Source organism: Chlorocebus sabaeus, chromosome 11 (genome assembly GCF_047675955.1).
Source record: "Chlorocebus sabaeus isolate Y175 chromosome 11, mChlSab1.0.hap1, whole genome shotgun sequence".
Classification (NCBI taxonomy): Eukaryota; Metazoa; Chordata; class Mammalia; order Primates; family Cercopithecidae; genus Chlorocebus; species Chlorocebus sabaeus.
In genome coordinates, this window is record NC_132914.1 from 94,023,486 (window position 1) to 94,051,446 (window position 27,961).

Here is a 27,961-nt window from a genome sequence, read left to right on the forward strand (position 1 = left end):
ACCTAGGAGTCAGATCATGTAAGACCTCATAGGGCTTGAAAAGGACTGGAATTTTCTCTAAATAAGATGAGAAATAGCACAGAGTTTTGAGCAGAGAAGCAACACGATAGGAATTAAATATGAAAGGACACTGCTTACTATTGGGGAAGAGGCTGCGGGTGGGCAGGGGTATACATTCGGAGACCAGTTAGGAGGCTGTTGCAGATAATCTGGGTGGGGCATGATAGTGATTGAGATGACTGTGGTGAAGGGAGTGAGCAGCAGTCCGGTTCTGGGTGTGTTGTGAAGGTACAGCCAGCTGCATTTGCTGATAATGGTTTGGATATAGGATGTAAGAGAAAGGAGGCAAGGATGACTACAGAGTGTTCAACCTGAGCAACTGGTAGGAAGACGTTTTCATATACTGAGATGGGGAATACTGCTCCAGATAGGGGTTGAACATGTTAAGTATGAGTTTCGCAGTAGACATCCAGGTGGAAATGCAGCATAGTTAGGTGCAGATCATATAGGGTCTGGAATTCAGGGGAGAGGTTGGGGTTGCAGGGACACATTTGGGAATGCTAGAAGAGAGATTTAAAATCATGGAACTGGATGAAATCAGCTGGGGATGAGGCAGATAGAGAAAAGCAAAAGTCAGAGGACTAGATATTAAGGTCACTCACATTTAGAGTCCAGGAGGATGAGAAGGAGAGAAACCAGTTGGGTAGGATGAGAAACAAGAGAGAGTTTTCAATGGTCACTGCTTTCACTGAAATAAATCAAAAGGTCAGAAACAAATTTTTACAAGTAGATTTCAAACTTCATTTTTATCAACTAGTTTTCATAAGATAAATGTATGGGTGAATCTATCTCCCAATAGATTCTGATTTCAGATTTTGTATTCTCAAAGTTAATTTGCAGCTTTCCAGCTTCATTTGGGAATTTAAAAAGTGTAATTAAAAGAGGAAATGTGTTCAAGATTTATAATTAAAATAGGTGCCAATGGTATTAAGCTGCGGGCTAGTTATTTAAAGAAGGGATTAATGAATTAAATTTCACTTGTAAAAGAAGTAACTGAAAAAGTCCTACAGATTACTATTGAACTTTTCACAGGCCTTTAAAAAAATTCTCTATTTTAACATTATCTTGGTATTCTGCTCTTATCACCAAATCTAAAGTCCCATTATTAAACTCTCTTTAATTTATACCACCAAGGATTTCCCCTTGGATTCAGTTACTCACTTTTCAATGTATTATGGGTAATGAAGAATATCTTCAAAGAAGGGAAAAAATTTTAAAACACTTACCAATACTTTTTCAATAAAAGCTATCTGTGATGTATTGTTTTGGGAGGTTCTGTCAAAAGCAGATCCTGAGACTAGGATATGGGAACAATAGTGTCTTTGGGAAGTGATTCAAGGAAGTAAGGTGAGCTAGTAGGAGAGCTAGATAGGGAAGTGGGGAAAACCAATTCAGAGAGCATGAACGAGAAGGTCACCGATATGGGTAACTGGGGCTCTCAGAGAGACTGGGTAGAACACTTCTGTTGTTCTTGTTTGGCAAGGTTTATTCTCTGCACTTCTAGTCTCTCCTGAACATTCTTATGGCCAGGCAAAGACGTATAGGTACTTGAGTAGGACACCATCTACATGTGAGCAACCTGTCCATGGAAGCTGTTGGTGACTTCCTGGTGACGAAGGGGGTTGAGGAAGGGGCAGAGGGACATCACTGTTGGATTCTACCAATGGGAATCTTTTAAAAAGGGTCTTCTATACTAAGAGAGATGCATCCTACTAGATACATTAGTCTCCTGTGGCAAATAAACTAAATGTTTCCTAATGCAACATTGTATTTAGAGCCAAATATAATGACAAATAATACACCAAAAAAGGAAAAAACAACCAAAAATATTTATTCTGAATAGCAATACAATTTTGTCTCAAACTGGTAAAGATTTTTTTTAAGTGATAATACTCACTGTTGTTAAAAGTGCAATAATTCTGACATTTTCATACAATGTAGGTGGGAGTGTAAATTGAGCCAGACTCTTTCAATTTTCTCAGTATATTCATATCTTTTGACCTAGAAATTCTGCTTTCAGGAATCTATCCTAAGGCAGTAATCAGAAATATAGACAAAATAGTCATCAGTGTTATTTAAACTAGGGCTGAATGATGGGATAATGATGGGGAAGTGGCTCCCCGAGATGTCCAGCAATAGGAAAGAGATTATTAGGCTGCATTCATAGGATAAAGTATCACCTACTCATTAGACTGAAGTTTACAAATAATTTAATGATATGTGAAGAAAATTATGATGTAAAAGTTTAGTGAACATGGAATACAAATCTATTTTTAAAAATTTAAAATACATCAAAAAGACATTAGTAGGAAAAACATCAAATATTAACATTGTATTTCTTAAAGGAAGTTGACTTATGTATGATTTTTACTTTCTTTATACTATGCTTATTTTTTCTGACTAGAGCATAAATTACTTTTTCAATAAAAATGATAATTAAAATAATTTTAGAATACATTAAATGTTTTATTTAAAAGAATACTCAATCTTGTTCTTGCTGTTACTACTTGTATTTTGACAGATATTTCAATCATTTGACTCAGGAAAACCTCTTACCAGTAAAGAAAATATACAGGTAAGGATAATAATATTTTATAAACATGGTTTTCCTAAGTGTGGATAATTTTTGAGTCATTCTAATCTATTTGGTTGATACAGTCTTTGATTCTGAAAATCTGCTATGTAATATTCTTTTTTTTGCCCAGTATCTTTCACAAAAAGAGGATTCTACTGCCCATCTAAATACGTTTGTTCCTGTCACAAATGGAATGATTGGGACTTAAGCACTTGATGACCTAGTAATATTTGAATATCTTGAAATAATAATTTTTAAAAATCTTAGGAGTATTGGCAGTCTGTCTCTCCTAGGAAGTGTTAGAGCAGGAGAGCTGTGGCACAACCCTTGTTAAAGGGGGCCATGGATGAGGAAGGAGTTCATAGAACCAGGCGACAGTTAATGCAGATAGATACACATGGTTTTTATTTTTTTAAGTGCTAGGAAACAGCATTAAGTAAGGTATTTATTTTTAATTAAATAATTTTGAGAGATATTTTCTCAAAGTTGCTTTATTTTTGTCTTCCATAATTTTAATAGGAATATATCTAACTTTTATTAAATGTAATCTTATTACTCTTCTATTAATGTGCATTTTATTTCACAAAGTTCACTTTTAATTATCCTTCAGATGATTCATTGTTTTTTATTTTCCTAAAAATTTGTTTTAATTTATAAGCAATTTGCCTGAAATGAAATAACTGGTATTAGGAAGATAGAAATATGTATTCATATTTCATTTTAGTGTTCCAAGACCTTTGGGTATCTAAGAATATTTCTTCCTTTCCCATCTTAAATGCCAGGGCATCCTAAAACACTTCCTTAGGGAGTGGTTTTTGGTATAAAAAGAATGTCTGTCTGATGATTTCTTTTTATGCAAAAAGAGACTAACAGTATAATGGAAATTCGGTTTTTATTAGCTAATTAGTTAAAACAGTACTGTTGGTCTGCTTAAGACTGTTCAGATTATACTTTATATTTTTTTGCATAAAGAAGCGAGTGCTAAATAATATTACTAATTAATCTTCTTTTGATCCTCAAGTGTTTGTGTATAATTGTCAAGGCTCATTAAATCACTGTTTGCTGTGGAGAGAAAAGAGAAGAGAAACCTTCTCCCAACCAATCTGAAGTTTCATGCTTCAAGCTCTTCCAAACAATGGAATTTTTTTGTTTACATAAGGCAAATAGTTTCTTTTTTTTTTCTAGAATAGATAGCCCCAACATCTGCCTTACATATTAATTCAACAAATAAAATCAAGAGCTTGTTGTGTGCAAGGCGGTAGGCTGCCAATCAACATTAGTTCTGATGCTGTCAATCAACACTAATCAATCGACAATACAGACAAACTACAAACTCTCCTTAATGGGCAATACTAGTAATAAAGCATGATATATAAGTAAATATGTTTTAAATATGTAAATTATATAGTGCATTAGAAGGAGAACCATGCTATGGGAGAAAATAAATGCAGCTGTGCCTAAAGGGAATTGGGAGCATGGGGCTAGGTTGAGATGGTAATTTTGAATGGGGTAATCAGGTTAGTCTTCACTGAAGTGGCTTTTGTGAATAGACCTGAAACAGCTAAAGGTGCAAGTCATATGAAATCTGGAGAAGGAACAATCTAAAAAGAGGGAAAGGTAAGTACAAAGGCCCTGAGACAAGATTGCCTAGCTTGGCGAGGGACATCTAAGCCAGTGTGGCTAGAGCTCTGTGAATGATGGGAGCAGTAAGAGATAAGGTCAGACAGGTCAAATTGAGAAGGGGTAGTAGGGCCATTGTAACCAGGCTGTTATCTGAGCAAAATGAAGAGCCACTGGAGAGTTTTGAGCAGTAGTGTGTCCTGACTGATTTATGCCATAAAGGGATTACTTTTCTCATCTGTTGTGCCTGCCATGTGCCAGGTACTGTTCTGATGCTGTCAATCAAATACATCGTCAACCATAATACAAATTCCCAAACCTCAAAACGTTTACATTTGTGTGTGTGTGTGGGTCTCTCGCTCTCTCTCTCTCTCTGTTTGTGTGTGTGTTGGAGATATTGAGTTTAGAGATGTTGAATTTGAGATATCTGTTAGACATCCAAGTGGAGGAGTTGAGTCAGAAGTTGATTCTGTGAATTTGGAGTTCAGAAGAGAGGTTGGAGCTACAGAGAAAAAGTTGTGATTTCATCAGTATTCAGATGAGATTAAAACCATGAGCCTGATTAAGATCACCTAAGGGGAGGGAGTGAGGAGAAGGAAGAGTACTGAGTTCCAGGACAGTCCAATATTAAGAGGTATAGGAGAAGAAGAGGGACGCAACAAAGAAGACAGAAAAGGAGAGGCCAGAGGGATAGGAAGGAAACCAAGGGAGTGTGGTGGCCTGAAAGCCAAGAGGAGAAAGCATGTTTGGAAAGAGTGGGTGATCAGTAGTACAAATTTTTATGATGAATCAAATACAATAATACTCTGAATCTTAAGCATGAATTTTTTCACGTTTAATGTCTCTAAAATCAGAATGCGTTTTACAGTTGATGGCATGTGACAGCTTAATTGGCATATAAAATAATGGCATCATATCAGAAGTAACATGGTATTTGAAGACTGATAATTGAACATTGGATTTAGCCAAGTGTAGGCCATCGGTGAATTTGACCAAAGGGTTAAGATGTAGGGATGGAGTGGGTTTAGGAGCAAATGAAAGGAGAGAAACTGGAACTCTTCAGAGTGTTGTTGTGAAGGGGAGGAAAGAATGGGGTAGTGGCTGGAGAAGGAAGTTGGGGTATAGAGAGTTTTGGGGTTATTGAAATGGAGGAGATGAAGCATGGCTGTGTGCTGATAGGAATGTTTCTGTAGAGAGTGGCATATTTATGATATAGGAGAGAATGACTGAGTAGGCCATTGGAGAAAGGAATGATGGCCTAAGTGGTAATGCCAGGCTTAGATAGCAGAAAGGAAGGTAGAGCTGTGGGGGCAGATGCTCAGGTGGGTGAAACAGATGGAGGAGTTTGCTCTATTCTGACTGCTTCAGTTTTCCTAGTGAAGTGGAAGAAGCAAGGCCATTGGCTGGGAGGAAACCAGGGAAGGAAAGGTTAGAATTCGGAGGAGAGAAGGGTGCGAAATGGTTGTCTAAGAAAGAAAGAGAGGGTGAATGGACTGGCAAACTATTGGAATATTACCAGGCAGCATTGAGGTTTGGTTGGGTACTTAAAATGGGATAATTTGTGTGATTGTGTGATTTTTCTCCATCCCTTTTCCACCCCAGGGACGCAGACCCTAAGAGGGCTCAGAGTTGGATTTCAGAGTTGGAGCTGCGATTTTGCTAAGGAAGTGTGTTTGGATAGGCGAGGACCCAGGTGGTTGAGGGTGTATATGAGAAGGGTTCTAATGATTGACGGTGGACTCTAAGCAGGGTAGGGAGATTGCTTGTCTGCCCATCTTTTCTTCTTCTTGTCATAGTATCTCTGATTTACTCACACTAAAGCAGAGTAGCCGGTGTATGTGTCTAATGAGGTTCCAGTTTGTCTGTTTTGATAAAGGATCCCATCCTTCACTCTGAGCACCAGGTTTACTCTGCCATGATGGCAGAACTGGCCTCATGAGGCACAGGTCAGAAATTGGTGGGGAACAGCAGAAGCATTGTTGAACTGTTGAGATGGTTCCGATGTTACATGTCTCTCTCAATAGACCTCCCATTTACAATACCCCGTGCCCAGCCCTATATTCCTTCATCCAACACCAAATGTGGACTGCAAAAGAATGAAGCTAATAATATCTGAAAAAGTATTTTTCTAACTTGCTCTTTTTCCTTTTTTCCATTTTTTTAGGCAATGGATGAATTAAGAATTAAAGGCTTGCCTGCAGTTCTGGTTACAATTGGCCAACCGCATCTCTTAAATAAGTTTAATTTTGTTAAAGCATACTTTTTCCTAAGTGTGGCTGCGACAATAAATTGTGTCCCAGAAAATAAATTTAAGACAGTAATTACCGACAGGAGCAAACCAAACCTACCAAACTTGAAAGGTAGTTGTTTTATTTTTTGCCTATTTCCCTTTCTCCTCCCTTTCCCTAACTATTCTCCCAGCCCCCACTAATCTATATAAATTATATAGTATATATTCTTCCACATCTTTCTCTAAGCTCATGTAATGGCACACATATGTACTTATGTCTAGGTGTATGCATATACATACCTGTTTATATATATCCATATTCATATACTTTATATATAATACACTATCATATATACACACACACACGATAGGATTTATCATTTATTTACAAAATGGTATATTCACATTTTTCTGCATTTGGTATTTCCCATGCAGAAAAACTTCATTGAAATCACTCCAAGTCTACTGCTTTGCTTTGGTTCGTTATATTGACTGTATAGTATTCTAGGCCATGATCATCCCCCATGTATGTTCCTTGGAAACAAAGTGCATGTGCACCAATAGAGGAGTGATTGAATAAGAAGGAATGTGCCCCTCCACTCGTGCACGTGCACTTCATTTCCAAGGAACATTGCCACTGTGCAACATACCCGGATGACATAGTGTATCTTTCTATGGGGTATATAACCCCTGGGTGGGATTTATGGGCCATAGAGAAATTTTCAATTGTATTAGATGTTGCCTTAAAAATAGGTGATTTTTACCATTCAGTTTGATATTAACTGTGGGTTTTTCATAGATATGCTTTATCAGGTTGAGCAATTTCTCTTCCATTCTTAGTTTGTCAAGTGATTTTTATCATGAAAGTGCTGAATTCTATTAAATGCTCTCTCTGCATCTATTGGGATGATTATGTGGTTCTTGCTTTTTATTCTGTTGATATGGTGTGTTACATTAATTGATTTTTGGACATTTAACCAACCTTACATTCTTGGGATAAGTCCCACTTGATCATGGTTTATAATTTTTTTTTTTTTGAGATGGAGTCTCACTCTGTTGCCCAGGCTGGAGCGCAGTGGTGCAAGCTCAGCTCACTGCAACCTCTGCCTCCGGGTTCAAGTGATTTTCCTGCCTCAGCCTCCTAAGTAATTGGGACAATAGGTGCCTGCCACCATGCCCAGCTAATTTTTTGTAGTTTTCGTAGAGATGGGGTTTCACCATGTTGGCCAGGCTGGTCTCAAACTCCTGATCTCAAGTGATCTGCCTGCCCCTGCCTCCCAAAGTGCTGGGATTACAGGTGTGAGCCACTGCGTATGGCCTATAGTTCTTTTTACTTGTTAGATTCTGTTTGCTAGCATTTTGTTAAATATTATTGCATTCATACTCATAAGACATATTGGTCTTTAGTTTTCTTGTAGTGTCTTTGTCTAGTTTTGATATCAGAGTAATTCTGGGGCCTCTATTTTAAAATGTAGGTTTTTCTTATGGTGAGATCAACAGATCAGATGACTGCCATTGAAAAAATAGTTACAGTTTCCAAGAGGAAGGGTGTGCCACACCACTGTGGGAGAAGGGAAAATAGGAGAGCTGGGCTGCGTCTCAGGAGGCAGAGGGCAGTGGGAGGGAAACGTGAGCAAGAGCCTTTATTGTGGTTGCTATGCAAATGGATGGGTAAGGCAGGGTGAACAGGCTTAGTATTTGAATAATTTTAGTTTGAATAATTTCAGTGAGCCCTGACAGGATAGGGGCTGTCTCTAGATAACTGATAACTGGGCTTGAGGTGATTAGGGGAAGAGTGGCCTAGAGTAAGAGCCTAATAAAGGAGGTGGTGGGGGCATGGGCTCTTTAGTTTGCACATGAAAGGTGTGCTCACAGGTGAGTCTTTTACCATCTCTAGGAACTGGGAGGTCAGCAAGGCCCCAAATGTTATCATTTCTGCATCAGACATACAGAATTTTTTTTTTTTTTTTTTTTTTTTTGAGACGGAGTTTTGCTCTTGTCACCCAGGCTGGAGTGCAATGGTGCAATCTAGGCTCATTGCAACCTTCGCCTCCCGAGTTCAAGCAATTCTCCCGCCTCAGTCTCCTGAGTAGCTGGGATTACAGGTGCCTGCCACCATGCCTGGATAATTTTTTTTGTATTTTTAGTAGAGATGGGTTTTTATCATGTTAGCCAGGCTGGTCTTGAGACATACAGAAAATGTAAAGACATAATTAATATAGCCTCATAGAATGAGTTGGGAAATATTCCCTCCTCTTTTATATTTTAGAAGAGTTTGTGAAGAATTGATATTAACTCTTTAAATGTTTGGTAGAATTCAACAGTGAAGACATCTGAGCTTGAACTTATATTTGTGGATAGCATTTTGATTAGCAATTCAATCTCTTTTTGTAGTTCTCTTAAAATTGTCTATTTCTTGACTCAGTTTTGATAGTTTGTGTCTTTCTAGGAATTCATCCATTTCATCTGTGCTATTTAATTTATTGGTATACAATTTTTCATAGTCTTCCTTTATAATTCTTTTTTTGAAATTTGTAAGATTAGTAGTAATGTTTCCTCTTTCATTTCCAATTCTATTAATTTGAGTCTTTTCTCCTTTTGTCTTTCTCAGTCTAGCTATAGGTTTTTTGATTTTGTTGATTTCTTCTACTTTTTCTTCTATTTTCTATTTTATTATTGTATATTTCAGTCTTTATTATTTTCTTTGTTAACTACCCTTACGAGTTGGGAAAGAAACTTAGAGGGGCTCCTGTGTTATCAGTGTTACTTTGCTTAAGCTAGAGACTCTGTCCCACAAGGTGGTGGGGCTGGGTGGATCAAGGGAACCCCGTCTTCTTAGTTGTGCCAGTTTGAAGTGAAGTTTCCATCTCACTGAACAGGCCGGGGGAAGAGAAGTAGTCATCTTTCTCCAAATACCGCAGACTTGTAGTACTGTTCTCACCACATTTTAGTAAGTGTTTTTGAGTAGATGTTTAATCATTTGCTGTATGGCTTTAGAATCATTTCCAGAGACTTCAAGCATTAAAAAACCAATAATTTTTACTAATTTAATGGGAAAGTGGGTTCATAGAGCTCTTCACATTGGGATGCCAGAAGTTAATCTCCTAAACAATGTGTTTTTGAGATTTATCTATATTTATGTTGGTAGCTGTGGTTCCTTTATTTTCATTTTATTTCTTCATGTACTGATGATAGACATTTAGACTGTTTTCTATAAACATTCTTGTACATGTCTCTGAGTGCTTATGAGTAAGAGCTTCTGTATATATATCTAGGAATGAAATTGATGTGTCATATTTAACTTAAAATTTAAAGTTAATTAGTATCTCTACCCTCTTCATAGATCATTTTGCTCTGATCACCCCTTCCTACTTTAATAATTTGATAGCTTTAGGTTTTAGGTTTTTATTTTTGTTAATTTGATATTTAGACATTATACTATTTTTTTTCCCCACTCAATAGTTGTTTAGCTTTACCTACTTATTTGCTGTTTTCTTTGCTCACCATTACTTATTGTGTTTCAGACTTTGGACATCTCTTTTCCCTGAGATGTTATATCCTTTGTAAGTTTAGATAAATAACTAGTGTGTCATTATCATTTATTTAAAAAATCTATCTTTTCCTCGCTGAAATAAGAAATTCATTATATAATAAATTCTCATATGTACTAGGTTATGATTCCTTTTTCATTTTACAGTTTTAAAAATTAATATGTAATAGTTGTACACATATGTGGGGTATTTTTTTTATATACACATAAAGTGTGTAATGATCAAATCAGGGTAATTGGGATATCCTTTATCTCAAACACTTGTCATTTCTTTGTGTTGGGAACACTCTGAATCTTCTCTTCTGTTTTGGAATATACTATAAATTCTTGTTAACAGTAGTCACCCTACTGTGCTATCAAACACCAGAATTTATTTCTTCTATCTAATTGCATGTTCGTACCCACCAATGAACTTCTCTTCATCCCTCCTTCCCATCTCCCCTTCCCAGCCTCTAGTAACCACCATTCTCTCTATCTCCATGAAAACAATTTTTTTCTTAACTCCTACATATGAGTGAGAACAGGCAATGTTTTTCTTTCTGTGCCTGGCTTATTTCACTTAACATATAAAGAACTCACACAACCCAACAGCAAAATAAACACAAGTAATTCAAATAAAAAGTAGGAAAAAGACCTGGGTAGATATTTATCAAAAGAAGACATATTAGTGGCCAAAAAGCATATGAGAAAATACTTACCATCCCTAATAATCAGGAAAATACAAATCAAAACCACGATGAGATATAATCACACCCCAGTTAAAATGGCTTTTACCAAAAAGACAGAAAATAGCAAATGCTAGTGAGGATGTGGAGAAAGGAAAATGCTCATATACTGTTGGTAGAAATGTAAATTAGTACAACTATTGAAAATAGTATGGTCATTCCTCAATAAACTGAAAGTAGAACTACTGTATGATCCAGAAATCTTTTCTGTATATCCAAAAGAAAAGAAAATCAGTTTATCAAAGGAATACCTGCATTACCATGTTTATTGCAGCACTATTAACAATAGCCAAGATATGGAATCAACCTAAGTGTCCAGCAATGGATGAAGGGATAAAGAAAATATGGTATATATACACAATGGAATATTATTCAGCCATAAAAAAGAATGAACTCCAGTCATTTGTAGCAACACGGATAGAACTGGAGGACATTATGTTAAGTGAAATAGGGTATGATTCTTGATTCTCTATTTCTACTACTGATTTTCCTGGCTTCTTGTGTTAATAAAATAGTTACTTTGATTTTATAACTGAAAACCATTTATTACCTCCTATGTTATTTGAGAATTGAGAATGTAACAGTGAAAATAAACACAAAAATACTCTCTTAAAACTTGTTATGGTAGAAAAATACAGTAAATTAAATGAATAAAGGCATTGTGGGTTACATGGTAACAAGTGCTTTGGAAAGCAGGAAAGGGAGTTAGGGAGTACAGGAGTTGGGTGTAATTTAAAATAGGGTTTTCAGGAAGAGTCTTAATAAACAGGTGATATTTGAGCACAGGTCTAAAAGAGGAGAGGGAATGAGGTGTGAGTTTCTGAGGAATAGTATTCTAGATTAAGGGAACAAATACCGAGACTCTGAGATGGGCATGTGGCTGGCATGCTTGAGGAACAGCTGGAGCCTAGTATGGCTGGAGCAGAGTGAACAAAGGTGAAAGTTCTAGGAGATGCTGTCAGGGAGATAACAGAGTGATTATGAAAGGATTTGAAGGTCATTATAAAATATTTGGCTTTTATTCTGAGTGAGTTGGAATACCACTGGAAAAGTTTTAAGAGGAAGAACTAAAAGTTTCTAAAGCCTAACTCTGGTTTCTGTATTGAGACTAGGTTAGGCTATGGGGTTAGGGGAACCAACAGGGTGAATAATTTGAGGAGCATAATCATATTTCTTTTTAAAAGGCTATTGAATAATTCAATTAGAGCTTATGATGGCTTCAACAAGAGTAGTTGCAGTGGAGGTGGTGAGAAATAGCCAGATTCTGGATATACCTTGAAGGTGGAGTCAAAAAGATTTGAAAGGGAAGATCAGAAGTTCACTCTGGGGCAGGTTAAGTGTGGGATGCCTTTTAAGCACCTGAATGGAACTAAAGAGTAGATAGTTTGAGATGTGATTCTGGAGCTCAGGAGAGAAGTCCACACTGAAGAAATGTTTCCCAATCATTAGCCTATAGATAGTATTTAAAGGCCTAAGACCGCGCGTCATCTCCATGGAAATGAGTTTAGATGGAGAAGAGACAGGAGAAATGCTTGGTTTCATCAACAAGAGGTCAAATAAATGAGGGAGAATCCACAAAGGAGACTGAGAAAGGATGAGTGAACAAGGTGTTTTGAGGAGGAAGGAGTGATCAATTGAATCAAAAGGCCAAGGAAGATGGAGCTTGGACTTAACAAAAAGAATGTCATTGAAGAATCTAGAAGATGAACTTTGTTGAACTAACCCTTATTGGAGTGGAATCAAACAGAATGTGTGCAGGGGAATCAGAATGAATGGAGATAAATGGGGAGGCTGCTGAAAGGGACAAAAGAAGGTTTTTGTTTTTTTTGTTTGTTTTTTTAAACTGAAAAAGTAGCAATCTGTTTTTGTTTTGATGGGAATCATCAAATAGAAAGAGGGAAAATAATGATGATGCAAGGTGTGGAGTGAGGAGATTTCTAACTTGATACCCTTAAGTAGGCAAGATGGGAATGGAACTAGCACTCAAGTGGAGGGTTTGGCCCTACATGGCAACATAAAATTCACCTATAATGACAAGTTGAAGGGCAGAGTGTATAGGTTCACATGCTAGTGGATGGATAGATGTGTTGTAGATATGTTTGCAAGTTATTTGGTAATTTCTTTGGTTTCTTCATTGGAATAGGAAACAAAGACATCAACTGAGTGAGAACCAGGGAGGAAGTGTTGGAGATTTAAGGAGAGAAGAGAAGGGATGAAGTAGTTGTCTGAGAGCATAGGAGGGCAGATGGACTAGGGAAATGGAGCAGGACTGCTGGGCAGCTTGCAGAGCCTTTTTGTATTTCTGTATGAATTTAAAGTGAGAAGAGTTAGCATGGTTTTTTCCCCAGCCACATTAAAATTCAGGGGTGCCGATGTCAACAGAGAATTGGATTTGCTGGGGCTTGGGGATTGACCAGGTGGGTGCCATAAAGGAGAGATGGGTAAAGACATGTAAGGTGTTTGCAAGAGTGATTATGTTTGATGAACTAAGGAACTAAAGCTGGGTAAGGAGGGATGAGATGGCAGGGGAAAGAGAGGAAAAGGGAACAGTGAAAAACTGGTAGTGTCAATGGATTGTGGGTTCTAGAAGGGGTGAAGTATTGCTGGATTCGTGATTCCTGAAAAAACAATCTGGAAAAATATTAGTACTTTTATCTGTTAAGGTCATCACTATTCACCCTTCACTTTTTCCTATTTTCCTTATATATTCTTAGGAATATTCTACCTGCATACTTCAAGGTAATTCAATCTGATTCTAAACAAGAAAACTACGATAACAAAAGACAAAAGGCTTTTTCATTGGAATTCGTTAAGATGCTTATATTAATTTTAATGTAATTTATATATTTTTATTGTCTTCCCGTCCAAGAACATATTTTCTCATTTTTTCATATTTTGTGCCCTTTTAATTTTCCCTTCCTGGAGTTCACAATTAGGTCCATATTCTCTACTATCATTTGTAGATAACATAGCAGCTAGTTCACTTACCAAGCTACTCCACTCAAATCAAAGACCTGGAAAAACTTCCAGTTTCCCCTTTTCTCCCATGCTTTTCCCTTCAGCAGGTGACATCACCTCACTTCACATCCAACTCCTGATTTTAGTTGATTTTAATTCTAGATTCTTATTAGTTTTCCTTTAGCATGTCCATTCTATTTCAATAACTTTATTTAGTACTACCTTTTTACATATGTAATTACCTGTTTAGAATTAAATATGTAGATTTTCTATCCTTTCCTCAGTATTTCTAGATGTTAATCCTAGTCTTCTGGCTTCCATAAAAGCAGATAAGAGATCTATTTCTTTTATTTTAGAAAATTTGATTTTTTGATTGGAGATGTTTCTCTTAATTCTTTTAGATCAGGGATTTGATTGGAAGCAGATCTGCCTGATACCTGCCTAAACATTGAAAGAATCTGCATTTTGACAAAGCATTTCATTCCAGAAAGCATTTTCTGGTACTCTGCTTGCACTTCCCTAAGTGTTCTTATTATTTTGGTTTCAATTTGTCATGCCTCCTAGCAGTTCTACTTCCCATTTGAGTTTCCTCTCCTTGCCTACTGAGCCCCTGTAGAAGTCAGGCTAAGCCGGTCTGTTGTAGCAAATCAGTCTTTAAATATCATGGCTTACCACAGCAAGGATTTAGTTCTTGCTCAGATTGACAAGGGGCTGTGTTTTGCAAAGCCACTCAGGTACCCAAGTGCTACTATCTTGGAGGCGCACCATCTGAAACACTCTGCTCTGACCTTGCCTAGAAAGGCATAGATAGGGTGGCACATGAGCCCTTAAATGGAACTCTGAAATTTAGTCTGGAATTCTTATTTAATTGGATACGACCATATTTAAGTGCAAAGAGGGCAGGAAGTATGGCTTGCCAAGTGCTCAGAAAGGAGAGGAGCATGCATTAAGTGAACATGATTAGTCTGAACCTCAGATCCTGGATATGGTGTTATTTTTGCTGGTCATCCCATTGGGGTTCCTGTCATGTTGGCATCAGCTATGCAATGGAGAAGGTGAAGTCAGTGAGATGTAGAGTGGCAGGCAGGTAACCAGCCTCTCCTAAGACATCAGGACTCCTATATCTCTTCGCCTATGGATGGCCTGTCTAGCTCCTCTTTTTATTCTAGAGGGGAACACTCATGTGGGACCCGTGTTAATTTTATCACACACAGGTTCATCGAAATGTCTAGGTTAAACTCTTCCTAGGGTCTTTTGTATGGTAACATGCATTCCAGGCTTCTTTTGTACCATGTTCAGGCATTTGTTTTCTCTCCATCATTGTCTCTCTCATTCTTACTTTCTCCCTTAGGTGAGAAAGCCCAGTCCCAGATCCTCCTGCTGGGCCTTCCAAGAGCCCTAGCCCTCCCTCATCCTCAGCTGACCCCTAGATTCAGACTCTCATAATTTAGGAGACTAGCCAGGTAGGGAAGGTTTGTGTTGAAAGAGGAGAGGAAGTTAGGTGTATTAAGTTCCATGTTATTTTAGAATTCTTCTTCGTACTTAACAAACTTAATTTCTTCAGGTGGATATATTTTTCTGTCATTTGTAGTAAAATGATTTGTGGTTCATCTTTCTCTCCCATAATCTAGAAGCCCAGTTGAATGAAGCAGGCAAAGACAGTGATCTGAATTCTCTCACTTCTCCACAGTTCAGAATAAAAGCAGACTTTGGATCGTGGATGGAGATTTTGAAAGAGATATTCGAGTATTGTGGATTATGCTGTTCCAACTGGTCTCACGCTCAGCTCTTAGACTGAGGGGCATGTACATATCAGAAGAACTGATGCTTCCACAGAGATCTTATTGAAATGTTAGAGGAGAAACTGTATCAGTAGCCAATAGCTTGAATAACATCACTAAATACGTAAAGAATTCTTTCAGAATTGTCTGATTTGTTGTAAGAATCAGCTTCAGCCTTCTAATATATAACATTAGGGACTATTTGATATAGGAATATGCTTCTATATTCCTGTGTTTCTATATTATCATTGTGTTTTTAAAAAATTATTAAACTTATGGATAGTTTTCCTGTGAATGATGAGTTTTAAAAACTATTAATAGAATTAGGGTGGGTGCAGTGGCTCATGCCTATAATCCTAGCACTTTGGGAGGCCGAGATGGGTGGATCACTTGAGCTCAGGAGTTCAAGACTAGTCTGGCCAACATGGTGAAACCCCATCTCTACAAAAAATACAAAAATTAGCCGGGCATGATGGTGGCCTATAGTCCCAGCTACTTGGGAGGCTGAGATGAGAAGATGGCTTGAGCCCAGGAGGCAAAGGTTGCAGTGAGCTGAGATTGTGACACTGTGCTTCAGCCTGGGTGACAGAGCCAGACCCTGTCTCAAAATAAAATAAACCTAGAATTAATATTTAAACTAACCATAGGTATTCTTGGTCCTTCCAAAATTTTGTGTCTTTATAGAGATATATTCAAAGGATGATGGAAGTTCATTTTATAATCTTACAAAACTTAAAGATGAGACCACTCTTAGCATGCTAAAGGTAAGTTTGAAATTGTTTTCAAACCATAATAAGTTAGTTACCAAAAATGCACTATTAGGCCCTGGATGGGCCTGCTATCAGAGTTATTCTTGCTCTTGTGAGAGCAATTACCTTTTCTTGCATAAGAATGGGTTGGAGTCAGAGATGGAGTTTACTCCTCATGAGAAAAGTGGATGTCCAGCTTTGACTTCACAACCTGATTAAAGTGCTTCAGAAAATATGATTTGGCTGGGCATGGTGGCTCACACCTGTAATCTCAGCACTTTGGGAGGCCAAAGTGGGCAGATCACCTGAGGTCGTGAGTTCAAGAGCAGCCTGACCAACATGGAGAAATCCCGTCTCTACTAAAAATACAAAATTAGCCGGGTGTGGTGGTGCATGCCTGTAATCCCAGCTACTCAGGAGGCTGAGGCGGGAGAATCACTTGGACCCAGGAGGTAGAGGTTGCAGTGAGCCAAGATCGCACCACTGCATTCCACTCTGGGCAACAAGAGCGAAACTCCATTTCAAAAAAACTCAAAAAAAACATGATTCACTATTTGGTGGAATATGAGTATTCAATGCCCTGTTTATCATTTCCCAATAATAGTGATGACAATGGCAACAACAGCTTTTGCATGATTATTTAATTTTTATAACTTAATGATGTAGGTAGTAATCAGTTTTGAACTGTGTTGTGCTGAACCATGAGAAAACTGAGACTTAGACGTCTAACAATTTGACTAACATCATACAACTAATAAAATATAGATCCAGGAGGACTGCATCTTTTTGATTCAAAATCCACATCCACGTTCCTAAACATTGTGCTAAATTGCCCTAATATTTATGTAATATTCACTGCTCTGCACATGTACATTTTTAGTGGCCTGTCACTTGAAAGATTGGTTGGCCCCTTTATCTTCTGCCATGTCAGGTTGCTATTTACTATTGATTGTCTACTGTAAAAATCTCAATATCTTCACATTACCAACTAGGTGACCATACTGTAACTTGAAATACAGTTGATCCGCATTATTCACAGATTCTGTGTTTGCTAATTTACGGATCTACTGAAATTTATTTGTAGTCTGAAAATCAATACTTTTGGCCCTTAGTTGGCTATTCGTGAACACATACAGAGCATAGAAAAATTTGAGCTGCCCAATCACACATTCCCAGCTGAGTCGAACAAGAAGATGCTCTGACTTTTTGTTGCCACTCTCGTACTGTAAACAAGTGTCCTTTTCATGGTCTGTTTAGTACCATGCTTTTTGCATTTTTGTCAATATTTACAATGACCCTCCAGCATAGTGCTGAAGTGCTGTGGAGCATTTCTAAGTTAAGAGGGCTGTGATGACCCAGAGAAACTATGTGTGTTAGATAAGCTTCCTTCAGAAGTGAGTGCTATTGGCTGTGAGTTGCAGGTTAGCGAATTAACAGTATATGTTAAATATACTGTTATATATCCTTAGCCATAAACACACATTAAACAAGGCTATGTATTGAGCAGTTAATGAAAATGTTGTGACCAGAGGCTCTCAGGTACTTTTCTCCATATCTCCCCTAGGAGCAATGGCTCAGTGTCCAGTAATCAGTGTTTGTGAGAACTTTATAGAACATAACTACTGTGAATAGTAAGCACCAGCTGTGCATAAAAGAAAAGGTCACTGTCGTTCATGCTGATGCTTGCTTTCACTTTCCTTTTCATTTTCTGTTGCCTTTTTCCTTTTTGCTGAACTCTCTTCTCTGATGATTAGATACCGAGTTCCTTTTTGGTCTTCCGTTCATTGTTATTTTTCAGTACATGAAAAATATTTGCTAAAGAAGAAAGAGACATTATTTGTATTATTTCTGAACTCAGTGATGTATGGTATCCTTTCCTTAGTCGATGTTACTGATGGAAGCTGAGGACAGGTTAAACTTCCTTCTGTCCGAGGTGGAACAGAAGAGCCTGTCTCAGTGCTCCGCTGGCGAGCTGGAGATTGTGGTGGAGGCCAGGCTTCAGCTGGCTGCAGTTGCTCTGCAGAGGCACCGGGCAGCATACAGGTACGTCTCTCCATGCACAGGGGAGGGATACCTTTGAAGAGAGTTTCCTCACCCTAGTTTGTTAAATAGACTTAAATTTTATGTAAGTTTTAGAAATTCCTGTATCCATAGTTTGCTTGCTTTTTATTATTCAGGGAAGTTTTCATACATGATTATATTTGAAATTATAGTTCTGGCCGGGTACAGTGGCTCATGCCTATAATCCCAGCACTTTGGGAGGCTGAGGCGGGCAGATCACTTGAGGCCGGGAGTTGGAGACCAGGCTGGCAAACATGGCGAAACCCCATCTCTACTAAAAATATGAAAATTAACCAGGCTTTGTGGCGGTGCCTGTAATCCCAGCTACTTGGGTGGCTAAGGCAGAATCACTTGAGCCCAGGAGGCAGAGGTTGCAGTGAGCAGAGATCGCCCCATTGCACTCCAGCCTGGGTGACAGAGCGAGAGTCTGTCACAAAAAAAAAAAAAAAAAAAAATTACAGTTCTCAATTAAGCGATTATTTATGAAGGCACACAGCTGGGTTGTTTAATTTCATATATAGAATGAACAAATTCACAAGACAGGGATGCCCTCTCTCACCACTCCTATTCAACATAGTGTTGGAAGTTCTGGCCAGGGCAATCAGGCAAGAGAGAGAAGTAAAGAGTATTTAATTAGGAAAAGAGGAAGTCAAATTGTCCCTGTTTGCAGATGACATGATTGTATATTTAGAAAACCCCATCATCTCAGTCCAAAATCTCCTTAAGCTGATAAGCAACTTCAGCAAAGTCTTAGGATACAAAATCAATGTGCAAAAATCACAAGCATTCCTATACACCAATAAGAGACAAACAGAGCCAAATCATGAGTGAACTCCCATTCACAATTGCTTCAAAGAGAATAAAATACCTAGGAATCCAACTTACAAGGGATGTGAAGGATCTCTTCAAGGAGAACTACAAACCACTGCTCAGCAAAATAAAAGAGGACACAAACAAATGGAAGAACATTCCATGCTCATGGATAGGAAGAATAAATATTGTGAAAATAGCCATACTGCCCAAGGTAATTTATAGATTCAATGCCATCCCCATCAAGCTATCAATGACTTTCTTCACAGAATTGGCAAAAACTGGAACCAAAAAAGAGCCCGCATTGCCAAGTCAATCCTAAGCCAAAAGAACAAAGCTGGAGGCATCACGCCACCTGACTTCAAACTGTACTACAAGGCTGCAGTAACCAAAACAGCATGGTACTGGTACCAAAACAGAGATGTAGACCAATGGAACAGGATAGAGCCCTCAGAAATAATACCACACATCTACAACCATCTGATCTTTGACAAAGCTGACAAAAACAAGAAATGGGGAAAGGATTCCCTATTTAATAAATGGTGCTGGGAAAACTGGCTAGCCATATATAGAAAGCTGACACTGGATGCCTTCCTTACACCTTACAAAAAATCAATTCAAGATGGATTAAAGACTTAAATGTTAGACCTAAAACCATTAAAACCCTAGAAGGAATACCATTCAGTACATAGGCATGGGCAAGGACTTCATGACTAAAACACCAAAAGCAATGCAACACAAGCCAAAACTGACAAATGGGATCTAATTAAAGAGCTTCTGCACAGCAAAAGAAACTATCATCAGAGTGAACAGGCAGCCTACAGAATGGGAGAAAATTTTTACAATCTACCCATCTGACAAAGAATCTACAAAGAACTTAAACAAATTTACAAGAAAAAATCAACCCTATCAAAAAGTGGGTGAAGGATATGAACAGACACTTCTCAAAAGAAGACATTTATGCAGCCAACAGACACATGAAAAAATGCTCATCATCACTGGTCATCAGAGAAATGCAAATCAAAACCACAATGAGATACCATCTCACACCAGTTAGAATGACGATCATTAAAAAGTCAGGAAACAACAGATGCTGGAGAGGATGTGGAGAAATAGGAATGCTTTTACACTATTGGTGGGACTGTAAACTAGTTCAACCATGGTGGAAGACAGTGTGGTGATTCCTCAAGGATCTAGAACTAGAAATACCATTTGACCCAGCCATCCCATTACTGTGTATATAACCAAAGGATTATAAATCATGATGCTATAAAGACATGTGCACACATATGTTTATTGCGGCACTATTCACAATAGCAAAGACTTGGAACCAACCCAAATGTCCATCAATGATAGACTGGATTAAGAAAATGTGGCACATATACACCATGGAATACTATGCAGCCATAAAAATGGATGAGTTCATGTCCTTTATAGGGACATGAATGAAACTAGAAACCATCATTCTGAGCAAACTATCATAAGGACAGAAAACCAAACGCGGCATGTTCTCACTCATAGGTGGGAATTGAACAATGAGAACACATGGACACAGGGTGGGGAACATCACACACCGGGGCCTGCCAGGGAGTGGGGGAAGGGGGGAGGGATAGTATTAGGAGAAATACCTAATGTAAATGACAAGTTAATGGGTGCAGCACACCAACGTGGCACATATGTACATATATAACAAACCTGCACGTTGTGCACATGTACTCTAGAATTTAAAGTAAAACAAAACAAAAAAAAGTATATAAAAAAAGAATGAACAAATTAACAATGCTTTGATTTTTAAAATACATTTAATTTACTTTTTAAAAAGACTAGACCTTTTTACAGATAAAGCCTAAAATTGTTTTTTTCTAAAACATTGAATTAAAATATTAAAAACAAACCTATTTTGAAAAAGTAACAGTTTCTGCATCATATTGCACTGAACTATTTAAGAAACTTGTAGGTGGCTAATTATTTAAATGTGCTGCAATTGTTAGTGTCAGCTCTTTCATTTAGTTTGTTCATCGACCTATTTATTTAGTCAACCAGTATCTGTTAACTCTGTCACTGCCAGACTCTGATCTAGGCAGTGAAGATATAAAGATGCATAGAATACAATTTCTGTATCCATATACTCACAGATATATAAGCAGTCAGATAGAGTAGTAAAAATAATATTATAGTGCTTTTTCCATATTTAATAATATGGAAATCTACATTCAAGAGTTTCTCCATGCCATTTGTGATAAACACTTCTATCATGAGGTCCTCTGACACATTCAATAATGATCCATCTAATAATGCATACATTTCTTATCATTCATTAATTCATTAAAAAATAAGTTTGTGCACCTTCAATATGCTAGGCACTGTTCCAAGCTCCTGGCAGGTATCAGTGGCCCAATACTCATATATACAATCTAGATAAAATATATGACAATACTTTCCAAAATCTTGCCCTATATTCTAATAGATAATAAACATGCTGACAATAAACTATAAATGCAAGTAAATTACAGAGTGTGGGCAAAAATGATAAGTGCTGTGGGGAATATAACGAGTAGAGATTGGAGGGGAGGAGTTACCATTTTAAAATTGTGTGGTTGTAATAAAGAGTGTGACTCCATTTTGATTTCGATGGCTGCCAGCTTTCAAGCCCAACCACTCCCCTTCTCTTTCTGCCCCCGACCTGAGCAAGCAGATAAGAAAGCCCATCTCTTTCCTCCTTTGGTGTTAGTGGAAAGTTCAAGCCATGTAAGTCCTGGCCTGTGTGCAGGAACTCTTACCCCAGTGCCACCCACCAACCACCATAAAACTCTGAGCCAGTCTCTTTTCCTTGCTCTCTCCATACATTTTCCCACCTGTTTGGGAACCTGCTCTGATCTTCTTGGAAGGTCTCATTATGTGAGCAGTACCCTCTTTCATACTCTCTTGACGTGTGTGTATGTGGGATCAGTCGTGACATCTGAACCACATTTTGGGTGGTCAGGGCAGGCTTCATTGATGAGGTGACATCTGAACAAAGTACTTAAATGAGAAAATTATCCATGCAAATATATTTATAGAGGAAGTGTTACAGGCCATGGAAACATGCCTGATACACGTTTGAGGGACAGCTCAAGATCTCTTATGGCTAGGGTGGAGTGAGTGAGGGGCAGAGTTGCAAGGGAGATCTGCAGAGAGGTAACTGGTGGACAAGAACATTACGTAGGACCTTTTGGCCAGGGTAAAGACTGACCTTGAGTGAAGTGGGGAGTCATTGTAGAGTTTTGAGCAGAGGAGGGACATGATCTGATTTTCATTGTAAAGGGATGGCTCTTGCTGCTAGTATGAGAATTGATTATAAGAGGAAAAGGGTGTGAAAGCAAGGAGATGAATTAAGGAGGCTATTATAATAACAGAAATATGGTGGTGGTTCTTACCAGTGTGATAGCACTGGAGGTAATGATAAGTACTTGGATTCTGAGTAAATTTTGAAGGTAGAGCCATTCGATTTTACAGATACTGAATATAAGTTGTGAGAAAAAGAGAGGAGTCAAAAAAGAAGTGGTCGTTAACTGAAATGGGAAGATTGTGGGGGTGCAGCTTATTTAGCGGAAACATCAGGGGTTAAAATTTGAATGCATGTAGTTTGAGATGTCCCTTAGATGTACAATTGAAGATGTCAAGTATTCTGAGAGTCTTTAGAATATAGGCAGTGTTATTCAAATGTTCCCAGCACAAAGAGAAGATAAATGTGTAAGGTAATGGATATACCAATCACCACTATTTAATTATTACACATTATGTAATGTATCAAAATATTTTATGTACCCTGGAAATGTATATGTCTATTAAGCATCAATAAAAAATACAGTGATAAGAATGATACAAATTTAAAAGTACAATATAACAACTAAAAAAAAAAATAAAGACAGCATTTTAATACTGGATGAGTTCCATTAGGGAGTATAAATGGATGGAAGAGAGAAAAGGACCAAGGACCAAGCCCTGAGTTTTGTATTCCAACTTTATGAGACTGGGGAGAAAATGAGGAACCAGGAAAGGGGACTGAGAAGAAGTGACCAGTAAGATAGAAGAAAACCAAGAGCTCATGGAATCCTGAAAGCCAAGTGAAGAAAGTGATCGAGGAGAATGGAGTGACCAACTGTGCCACAAGCTTCTGATAGATTGAGTAAGGTAAGGATAGAGATTTGGACCCCTGGATTTAGCATGGAGGCCAATGGTGACCTTCACAGGAGTAACTTTAGAAGATGCTTGGGAAAGATTATGTTTAGAGTGATTTATGAGAGAGTGGGAAGAGATAAATTGGAGCCCACAGATGAAGATGATTCTTTAGAAGAGTTTTACTATGAAGGAGAGTAGAGAAAGATGGTAACTGCAATTGGTAGAAGTAGGGTGAAGACAAATTATCTTGAGATGAGAGAGATGATAATGAAAAAGACCCAGTACAGAGAGCAAATGTGATGTTCTGATATGATTGGCACACAGTAGACTGGGAGGCCAGTCCAGTCTTCTCTTTTTCTCTAATACAGAATAAAGTTATCCTCTACTTTGGGAATACAGAATAGTCTCTGGGGGCTAGCCAGGAGACTAGCTGCCTGCCAGGAACACAGATGCAAAAAGTCACCCAAGATAAATCAGTTCCCCAGGCTGATGCCATCAGAAATTGTGGGATCCAAATTGGCATCATCCATGAAATGCAGAAACCCTGAAAAGTTAGTTTAAAATGGTCCTGACATCATAGAGCTGGAGCAGAGGCAAACCCTGAACAGTCTCATAGAGGTTAACCCAGGAAATGCAAGACTTCCATGGAAAATAACTCCCACCAAAGATAGCACCGAGTCAAATATTACAAATCAGATGAAGAAACAGTCATAACAGAGAGTTAGCAAACACAATAAATGGCAGACTTCACAGTCCAAGAAATAAACTGTTGAAAGATAGGAAGGATAGAAGAGAATCTACAAAGCAACAATGAGACAACATAAAATGAATTTGGAAAACAGCCAAATAGAAATTCTATAAATGAAAAAATATAGTCACTGAATGAGAAAAGAAATGATCAAGTTAGATGAAAAATATTTCTCTCCTTATTTTTTCATTTATAATGAAATTCCATACATTAAACCCCATTCAAACTGAAATTTGGAAGAAGAGTTACATTTAAGACTTTGAGACTGTCATTCTCTTTAAGCAGGAGAATCCCACTTATGTGTTTCCCAAAGGGGAAATCAATTCAGCAGAAATCCTCGTTTGCTTTGATGGGAAACATATAATCATCTCATCAGTATAAGCCTACAAGCTTTGACTAAAGACTGTTCCATGACTAACCACATCTAAATCTAGATGACAGCAGAAGTGTTGGGAGATTTATAAGTTTTTGTAGTTTTTAAGCAGTGATGAAAATCTGTAAAGAATGTTTGGAACAGTGATTCTCAAAGTGTGCTCTGCAGATCTCTGGGGGTGTCTCCCAGACCCCCTGGGCGTGGGGGTGTACGTGAGGTCAGAACCATATGAATAAAACTAAGACAGCATTTGCCTTCTTCACTGTGTCTTTCACGTTGATGCTGCAGAAGCAACAATGATAAGACTTCTGGCGCCTCACCATGAATCAAAGCAGCAGCCCCAAACTGTACTAGTAGTCATTGCTGTCTTCACTCCTGCACACTTGTAATTAAAAAAAAAATGCCAGTTTCACTTAAGAATGCCCCTGGTGAATAGGAACAGCTCCAGTGTCCAACTCCCAGCGCGAGCGACACAGAAGACCGGTGATTTCTGCATTTTCAACTGAGGTACTGGGTTCATCTCACAGGGGAGTGCCGGAGGATCGGTGCTGGTCAGCTGCTGCAGCCCGACCAGCGAGAGCTGAAGCAGGGCGAGGCATTGCCTCACCTGGGAAGCGCAAGGGGGAAGGGAATCCCTTTTCCTAGCCAGGGGAACTGAGACACACAACACCTGGAAAATCGGGTAACTCCCACCCCAATACTGCGCTTTAAGCAAACAGGCACACCAGGAGATCATATCCCACACCTGGCCGGGAGGGTCCCACACCCACGGAGCCTCCCTCATTGCTAGCACAGCAGTCTGTGATCTACCGGCAAGGCAGCAGCGAGGCTGGGGGAGGGGCGCCCGCCATTGCTGAGGCTTAAGTAGGTAAACAAAGCTGCTGGGAAGCTCGAACTGGGTGGAGCTCACAGCAGCTCAAGGAAACCTGCCTGTCTCTGTAGACTCCACCTCTGGGGACAGGGCACAGTAAACAATAACAAACACAGCAGAAAGCTCTGCAGACCCAAACGACTCTGTCTGACAGCTTTGAAGAGAGCAGTGGATCTCCCAACACGGAGGTTGAGATCTGAGAAGGGACAGACTCCCTGCTCAAGTGGGTCCCTGACCCCTGAGTAGCCTAACTGGGAGACATCCCCCACTAGGGGCAGTCTGACACCCCACACCTCACAGGGTGGAGTACACCCCTGAGAGGAAGCTTCCAAAGCAAGAATCAGACAGGTACACTCGCTGTTCAGAAATATTCTATCTTCTGCAGCCTCTGCTGCTGATACCCAGGCAAACAGGGTCTGGAGTGGACCTCAAGCAATCTCCAACAGACTTACAGCTGAGGGTCCTGACTGTTAGAAGGAAAACTATCAAACAGGAAGGACACCTACACTAAAACCCCATCAGTATATCACCATCATCAAAGACCAGAGGCAGATAAAACCACAAAGATGGGGAAAAAGCAGGGCAGAAAAGCTGGAAATTCAAAAAATAAGAGCGCATCTCCCCCGGCAAAGGAGCGCAGCTCATCGCCAGCAACGGATCAAAGCTGGACGGAGAATGACTTTGACGAGATGAGAGAAGAAGGCTTCAGTCCATCAAATTTCTCAGAGCTAAAGGAGGAATTACGTACCCAGCGCAAAGAAACTAAAAATCTTGAAAAAAAAGTGGAAGAATTGATGGCTAGAGTAATTAATGCAGAGAAGGTCATAAACGAAATGAAAGAGACGAAAACCATGACACGAGAAATATGTGACAAATGCACAAGCTTCAGTAACCGACTCGATCAACTGGAAGAAAGAATGTCAGCGATTGAGGATCAAATGAATGAAATGAAGCGAGAAGAGAAACCAAAAGAAAAAAGAAGAAAAAGAAATGAACAAAGCCTGCAAGAAGTATGGGATTATGTAAAAAGACCAAATCTACGTCTGATTGGGGTGCCTGAAAGTGAGGGGGAAAATGGAACCAAGTTGGAAAACACTCTTCAGGATATCATCCAGGAGAACGTCCCCAACCTAGTAGGGCAGGCCAACATTCAAATCCAGGAAATACAGAGAACGCCACAAAGATACTCCTCGAGAAGAGCAACTCCAAGACACATAATTGCCAGATTCACCAAAGTTGAAATGAAGGAAAAAATCTTAAGGGCAGCCAGAGAGAAAGGTCGGGTTACCCACAAAGGGAAGCCCATCAGACTAACAGCAGATCTCTCGGCAGAAACTCTTCAAGCCAGAAGAGAGTGGGGGCCAATATTCAACGTTCTTAAAGAAAAGAATTTTAAACCTAGAATTTTATATCCAGCCAAACTAAGTTTCATAAGTGAAGGAGAAATAAAATCCTTTACAGATAAGCAAATGCTTAGAGATTTTGTCACCACTAGGCCTGCCTTACAAGAGACCCTGAAGGAAGCACTAAACATGGAAAGGAACAACCGGTACCAGCCATTGCAAAAACATACCAAAATGTAAAGACCATCAAGGCTAGGAAGAAACTGCATCAACTAACGAGCAAAATAACCAGTTAATATCATAATGGCAGGATCAAGTTCACACATAACAATCTTAACCTTAAATGTAAATGGACTAAATGCTCCAATTAAAAGACACAGACTGGCAAGCTGGATAAAGAGTCAAGACCCATCAGTCTGCTGTATTCAGGAGACCCATCTCACACGTAGAGACATACATAGGCTCAAAATAAAGGGATGGAGGAAGATTTACCAAGCAAATGGAGAACAAAAAAAAGTGGGGGTTGCAATACTAGTCTCTGATAAAACAGACTTTAAACCATCAAAGATCAAAAGAGACAAAGAAGGCCATTACATAATGGTAAAGGGATCAATTCAACAGGAAGAGCTAACTATCCTAAATATATATGCACCCAATACAGGAGCACCCAGATTCATAAAGCAAGTCCATAGAGACTTACAAAGAGACTTAGACTCCCATACAATAATAATGGGAGATTTCAACACTCCACTGTCAACATTAGACAGATCAACGAGACAGAAAGTTAACAAGGATATCCAGGAATTGAACTCATCTCTGCAGCAAGCAGACCTAATAGACATCTATAGAACTCTCCACCCCAAATCAACAGAATATACATTCTTCTCAGCACCACATCGTACTTACTCCAAAATTGACCACGTAATTGGAAGTAAAGCACTCCTCAGCAAATGTACAAGAACAGAAATTATAACAAACTGTCTCTCAGACCACAGTGCAATCAAACTAGAACTCAGGACTAAGAAACTCAATCAAAACCGCTCAACTACATGGAAACTGAACAACCTGCTCCTGAATGACTACTGGGTACATAACGAAATGAAGGCAGAAATAAAGATGTTCTTTGAAACCAATGAGAACAAAGATACAACATACCAGAATCTCTGGGACACATTTAAAGCAGTGTGTAGAGGGAAATTTATAGCACTAAATGCCCACAAGAGAAAGCAGGAAAGATCTAAAATTGACACTCTAACATCACAATTAAAAGAACTAGAGAAGCAAGAGCAAACACATTCGAAAGCTAGCAGAAGGCAAGAAATAACTAAGATCAGAGCAGAACTGAA

At 38.7% G+C, this 27,961-nt stretch overlaps 1 protein-coding gene across 4 annotated transcripts in view; it reads left to right on the forward strand.

The window, feature by feature from the left end:
• The window catches only part of CFAP54 (cilia and flagella associated protein 54), a 377,198-nt gene that overhangs the window by 196,708 nt on the left and 152,529 nt on the right, over nucleotides 1-27,961 (forward strand). For all 4 annotated transcript variants that reach the window (XM_008004317.3, XM_037996664.2, XM_037996665.2 and 1 more), the window contains 4 exons: nucleotides 2,582-2,635; nucleotides 6,420-6,615; nucleotides 16,184-16,263; nucleotides 18,131-18,291. In XM_008004317.3, the coding sequence (XP_008002508.3) occupies nucleotides 2,582-2,635; nucleotides 6,420-6,615; nucleotides 16,184-16,263; nucleotides 18,131-18,291 (491 nt within the window). The remainder of the gene's footprint in view (nucleotides 1-2,581; nucleotides 2,636-6,419; nucleotides 6,616-16,183; nucleotides 16,264-18,130; nucleotides 18,292-27,961) is intronic.